Here is a 6746-nt window from a genome sequence, read left to right on the forward strand (position 1 = left end):
ATATACAACATGTTACATACGTAATGTATATGTGTGAATTTACATGAGCCAAAGTTTGATTTACAAGGGAAACTTCATAAGTGGAAAAATGCTGGTTTCTTGAGATTCAAATAAAGATGACATCCATTTGATTATCTTTTCTATATCCCAGAAAACTTTCCTGTATTCTGTGGTTTGGTGTTGATGGCACAGGGGAAAAAGCAACAGTCTCTTTGGTTTTAACAAATGTGCGATAAAAATATTTCCTCTTCTCTCTGGCAGGTTTTCCCGTTCAGATGAGCTCTCTCGCCACAAGCGCTCCCATTCTGGACTCAAGCCTTACCAGTGTCAAATATGTGAGAAGAAATTTGCCCGCAGTGACCACTTATCTAAACATATGAAGATCCACAAAGGGTGATTCAGTTCAGGAAGTCAGTCAGCAGGTTGTTTTCGTAATAGTTAACTAACTCTCTGTTTCCTTGCCAAGGGAAGATTTCCCATCAACTCAAAGGACAGCTGAATAGAAAATCAATTTTTCTTTAGGAGAGAAGTAATCAGAAAATGACTTGTTTAAGTTTGGGGGAATTGTTTGAATGTGCCTTGCAATTAGGGTTTGCCTCCAAATCAAGATGTTTGGTACTTGTTAATAATTGTACATTATATCTGAGAGGAAAATGTGACCATTCAGGATGTGGAGAAGAACAGCATGAGATCCTGTTTCGTTATGAATTTTGTAAATACTCTACTGTAAATATCATTCAGGAATTCTGTATCTTCTATTAAGCTGCACACAAGGGACTGTATTCAAATGCAAGTTACCTTTTTCATCATCTCTCAGCCTACTCCTATTTGATCAGCCTGGCACTTTTTCTAAAACCAAAAGAATGGAAGAAAATTATTTCAGGTTGAAATGCAAGCAAGTGAACATAAACTATAATAAATCCAGCAAACGAATTATTTACATGAACTCCAAATTCCTCTTTTAAAACATAAGACTTCCTAAATTTATATTGTGCTGCTTCGAAGTGAATTTCACTGCTTTCTCTGTAATATGCTTTCTTTTTTTGGAGGGTGGGGGAAAATGAATTGTATTTTAGATTACTGTGAATGATTATATTGTCTCTTAAGAGCCACATTTAAAATGCATATTCAATGGAATGCAGATTGCCAGAGCTCAGAATGGTACCCAAGGTGAATTTATACACTTCTTGCTATTTGTCAAAGTGCTGCATTATTAGAGAGTATCTACTGCCTTTCTGATGAGGCAAGCCAGAATGACTCTTCAGTCCATTTTAATTAAAACAATAAAGGGCCTGATACATTACAATTGATAAAATACTAATCAATGTATTATGATATCTGCTATATATTACTGTATAGAAAATCCATGCATTGGTTTTGCTATCTCAGTACAACCTATGGCAATGCCTTTGGCTGATCTCAAACAACCTAAGCATGTCAGATCTGGTTGATACATGGATGGGACCAGGAAACTCCAAGGCTATAGATAGACTATGAGGTTAAAAAACATCTAAAAGAATAGCAGTATGCAATAACATTCTACGTCTATGATATTTAAAAAAAAAAACTACATGAACGTGTAGCTGTCAAAAATCCAGCCCAAGTGAGGGAGTTTTCATCTTTAATATGGTTACTTTACTAAGTATTTGATCTAGTTTAAGTGAACTGCTGGCGTAAAATTTAGAACAAATGGTCTTCTACGGTTGCATGTGAGCACAGAAAACACCTTGTACTTAAGAGGCTACGTGCATCCTCAAGCCAGCCAGCCAACCAGCTTCTTATGCATCTCCAGCCTGTCTCAAAATGCAACAGTTCCTGCCAGAAGAGGGGAGCATCTGTATATCTTGTGTAAGACTAGCAACCATGCTTACTCAGAAAACTGTTTCTTAGATATGTTATGGCTTGCCTTAGATGTTATAGCCTCCTTCCCCTATGGGCACTATTTTCATTTTTTAGCATGTGCCAACCTGAATTATTCATGTCTCCTTTCTTTGCTCCAGTGTTTTCCACAAGAATTGTGTACTCTATGTCTACCACTCTCCGTCTTCAGCTAGGACTTTGAATAATGTATAAAGATATACTACAGTGATTTCTTCGACCACAGAACAACATTTTGTTGGCATAAATCAGGGGTTCTCAACCTTGGCAACTTTAAGACTTGTGGACTTCAACTCCCAGAATTCCTCAGCCAGCTTTGCTGGCTGAGGAATTCTGGGAGCTGAAGTCCACAAGTCTTAAAGTTGCCAAGGTTGAGAACCCCTGGCATAAATAATCAAAAGATTTTTAAAAGCACCTCCTTATCCCCAGCAAAAAATTGTACCATGGCACAACAAATTGTACTGAAAAATCCTCAAAGCAAGTTGTATTTGCCAATATAGAAATCCAGAATTCAAGCCCAGCTATGCAGATATGTTTGTTTATTAAGCGTATTTCTATCCTGCTGCAATTGAAATGCTCTCAGAGGCATACATAAAATAATACCATTTAAAACAACCATAGTACAATTTTAAAATCTGAACATATAAATAACAATAAAAGAGAACCTCAAGAGAGTAACCATAAAAATATATTTTTGCAGATATCATAGTAAGAGATCAAACTTGAATCAAACTCCTTCCTAATTTGTGCCTTATTTCTTACTTCCTTATGTCTGAAAGGAAAATGTCAAATTATCTCTTTTCCATTATTTCATGAATAGGAGAAGTGATTGGTGAACTGATTTCCAAGGATTTGTTGATGTAGCAACCATGTACTCTAAAAGAAAAATAAAGCTGAAATCTATTATAACAGATTGTAGATATTGACCTTCACATAATAGAATAAAATTAACATAGATAAGCATTCAACATTGGAACTAATTGTTCTAAGAAATAGTAGGATTTCCATTGTAAGAGATATTCAGGAGAAAGCTGGAAAGCTGTCTTCTGGGGATGCTTAATTTGGATTCCTATCCTGAGCAGGGTGTTGACCCAATAGCCTCTTTCAACTCTCTGATTCAATGAGATTTGAACTAATACCACCATTACACAGCAAGTGCATATTCCTACATATGTACATATTCTTACATATGGGAGTTATTTGGACTCAGATATCTTAATTTTTTCCCATAACTACTACCATTCTTTAAAATTGTTGTTAAAAGCTGAAAGCAAGTCCTAATATAAACTCAGATATATCCTACAGTTGTGATGATTTGTGTAATATCCAGTTACAGTTTTATGAGACACTTTTTTCTTGCACAATAGGGCTGCCAATTTTTTATACTTGTTATAAAGAGTTATGTTGACCTCCAGGAGGCAGTAGGAGATGATACTGTACATGATCTTTATTGGGAACCATTGGATGAATATATTAGATGTTTGTTCAAATCTCCAAGAACTAAATTTATTGACCATTGCATTTTAGATGAATAAATATATTGCATTAAACCAGAAGTTCCCAACCTTTGGGCACCAGGGACCAGTTCCATGGAGAGGGGTTTTTCCACGGACCGGAGAGTGCATGGTTTTGTGTGCTGCCTGCATCCCACGGATGGGGCTTTGCTTGTTTGTGTGGACTGGTTGCTGGCATGCTGTGGCTTGGGACCGGTCCATGGACCGGGGGTTGGGGATCCTTGCATTAAACTTTAGAAGGTATTCAGTTGCCACTGCTGTTGTCAGACAGAATATATAGAATCAATCAGAATGGTATGTACACTCTGTTTCCCTTCAAGCTTTGAGGCAGTGTGAGAGAAAATTTTACATTATTTTCACCTTCCCCCTCATCCTAGTGGTGGTGGATTTACTTATTTTTACACAATGTATATAGTATGTGGTGTTTTCAGTTAAACTGATTACCAGCAGGCAACATAGACTATTGTAGTTTCATCCTTATTAGGAATTATCAGATGTACATAGCCAGATTCTTATTCTATAGGGTTCTGTAGGGGTCCCCAATCCCCGGCCCACAATTGGGCCATAGCCTATTTGGAATTGGGCCATGCAAGTGGCTGGCTGGAGCGCACACACGTGCATACAGCTCAACTTGTGCGAGCTGCGGGTCGGTGGGCACTCGCATGTATGCACTCTGCCCACCAATTGTGCATGCTCATGCATGCTGGCCTGCTGCTCATGCCATCCAGTTCCCCTCTCCTTTCCCTCATAGCCAGGCTGCCAAGCTGCAAAGGTTGGGGACCGCTGCTTTACTGGAATCAAATGTTGTGTAAATCATTGTGTGGATTTTAGCAGAATAAGCATGGTTGATTAGTGAATGTGGAATGGGGAGATACTTTAGAAAAACAGTTTGTTTTGTAATAAATGTCACTGGATGACCATGCTCTTGATTCACTCTTTCAGTTCAGATTTGCCTTACAGGGCTAATGTGAAAAGAAAAAAAAAATAGGCAAATCAATATTTTTTATCCTGTTGGGAATTCCTTGAGAGAAGACTAGGATGCAAATGTTACAGCAAATAACTGTAGCTCATGCAGTGGTTGTTTGAAAAAGTAAACTCTATAGCAGGAACTGAAAATATAAAATGGTTTTATGATATTTATTACTGCATGTTCTTGACCGAACCTGGCAAAAGTGTAAATCGTTTTACTTAAAACTTGTAAAATACAGCTTTATCTTAATTGCAGGCAACAGTTACTAAGGAAATACAAAATCAGAAATAAAAAACAGTTCAAAAACATGAATCTTGAGTCTCAAAACAAGTGACTTTTTAGCTGTGTTGTCATAACTTAGGCCACGCAAAGACATAGCAACATGCTATGCTTGATTAGCATAACCCTACTTGAGTATTTTATAGTTCAGAGAAAATTCAGACCATATGGTTACCTTATGGTTTTCTACAAATCCAGAAAATAGATGACATTGATAATTAAATTAAGCATGCCGTATGAACATAATACTAAGCTTTTCTGAAACTTTTTGAAACTTCTGAATCTTTTTAGAACTTCTATAATTGAACATACATAAAATTAATGTTGCAGAATCTATCTTTCCTTCTGAAGAAATGGAAAGGGTCAGTAAAAGACAGATACCTGGATAGCAGACTGGCTGACTTTGGACCAATCACTGTCAGCCCAACCCACCTCAGGGTTGTTTTTGTGGGCAGAAGGAGGAGGAGTATTATGAATGTTTACCACTTTGAATTACTTATAAAGTAATAAAGGTGGGATAACAAAATCTAAATAATTCAAATAAGTAAATATAAAATCCATAAATATTGAGCTCTGCTAGACCAACATGGTAAAAATATTTAAGTTTGCAATGTTTTCAGTACTATTTTTCCATTAAAGTGTTATTACTCCAAAACTGTCTAAACAAAATTGAATACAAATGTTTTGGATGAACTCATTGATACTATGACATCACGTGTTAGCTTTTGTGAGGACATGTATGTGCCTACCAAGAGCTTGTGCATAAATAATAATAATAATAATAATAATAATAATAATAATAATAATAATAATAATAATAATAATAGCTTGGTTCCAACAGCTACCTCGTGCCAAAGAGGAGGCCTACAGGAAAGGAGATAGGATTTTGTACAGTCAGGCCAGGAATGAATAAACAAGGGAGATCAGGATAGCAAAAAGAAGCTACTCTGAAAAGCTGAAAAATCAGTTCTCAGCTAATGAAATCAGCAAATGTGTGGAAAAGCCTGAAGAATATCACTGGCTACAGCAGAGCTCCCTCCTTTACTGAAGAGAATTGTCATCTGGCAGATGACCTGAATGTATTCTACTGTAGGTTTGAGAGGAGACCACTGTCATCTACCGCTACCTTCCTCATCTCAGATACACCAATAATAGCCAAATCTCCTACACCTATCTTCATCCCTCTGGGCCTCCCACCTCTGGTGATCTTAGAAAAAGATGTGGTCTATTTCATAAACAAAATATTGGAAAAGCACCAATCAAAAACTCCTTCCTGCTTGAAAGCCTGTCCTGAACAACTGCACCCCCCATCTTCACTCACATCTTGAATAAACTAGAGATCTGTTATGTCCCTTCTTGCTTCAAACACTCTACTATCATCTCTGTTCCCAAGAAACCTTCCATCAAGGAGCTGAATAACTACAGACTGGTTGCTCTGCCATATGTAGTTAAGATCTTTGAGAGATTAGTTCTGGCCCACCTGAAAATCATCATGGATCCTTGTAGTTTGCCTATCGAGCAAATAGATCAGCAGATTGTTCTGTTGATGGCACTGCACTATATCTCGCAACATCTTGAACCTACAGGGACCTATGCATGGGTCCTTTTTGCAGACTTCATCTCACATTCAATACCATAATTCCAGAAATTCTTCACTTTAAATTGATTCAGCTAGCTGTGCCTGTCCGTACTTGTAGGTGGATTATTAGCTTTTTGATAGATAGAAAACAACAGATGAAGCTAGGGAAAATCGCATCTCTAGGGATCCCACTGTTAAAATACTGAAGTTTACAGATGATACAACATTCATTGGTCTTATTTGTAACAGTGAGGAGTCTGCATATAGGGAGGTTGAACAATTGGCCCTGTGGTACAGCCAGAACAATCTGAAATTGAACATGCTTAAAACTATAGAAATGATACTGGATTTTAGGAGGAGCCTTTCTATTCTACCACCTCTTACTATATTCAACAACACAGAATCAGCAGTGGATTCCTTTAAGTTTTCGGGTTCTGCAATCTCCTAAGATTTGAAATGGACACTTAACATTAGAACCATCATTAAAAAGGCATAACAAAGGATGTTCTTCCTGCATCAACTGAGG

At 37.2% G+C, this 6746-nt stretch overlaps 1 protein-coding gene across 5 annotated transcripts in view; it reads left to right on the plus strand.

Annotated features, from left to right (window-relative positions):
* The window catches only part of LOC120305845 (Krueppel-like factor 15), a 28672-nt gene extending 24002 nt beyond the window's left edge, over positions 1–4670 (plus strand). For 4 of the 5 annotated variants that reach the window (XM_039338147.1, XM_039338149.1, XM_039338148.1 and 1 more), the window contains one exon: positions 262–933. In XM_039338147.1, the coding sequence (XP_039194081.1) occupies positions 262–397 (136 nt within the window). In that variant the 3' untranslated portion in view covers positions 398–933. Of the gene's footprint in view, positions 1–261; positions 2116–2248 lie in introns of those variants that run through there. The other variant, XR_005556108.1, reaches the window with a different exon arrangement.
* Positions 4671–6746: the final 2076 nt, after the last annotated feature.

This window comes from Crotalus tigris, unplaced genomic scaffold, assembly GCF_016545835.1.
Source record: "Crotalus tigris isolate CLP2741 ecotype Arizona unplaced genomic scaffold, ASM1654583v1 scf7180000017692.518282, whole genome shotgun sequence".
NCBI lineage: Eukaryota > Metazoa > Chordata > Lepidosauria > Squamata > Viperidae > Crotalus > Crotalus tigris.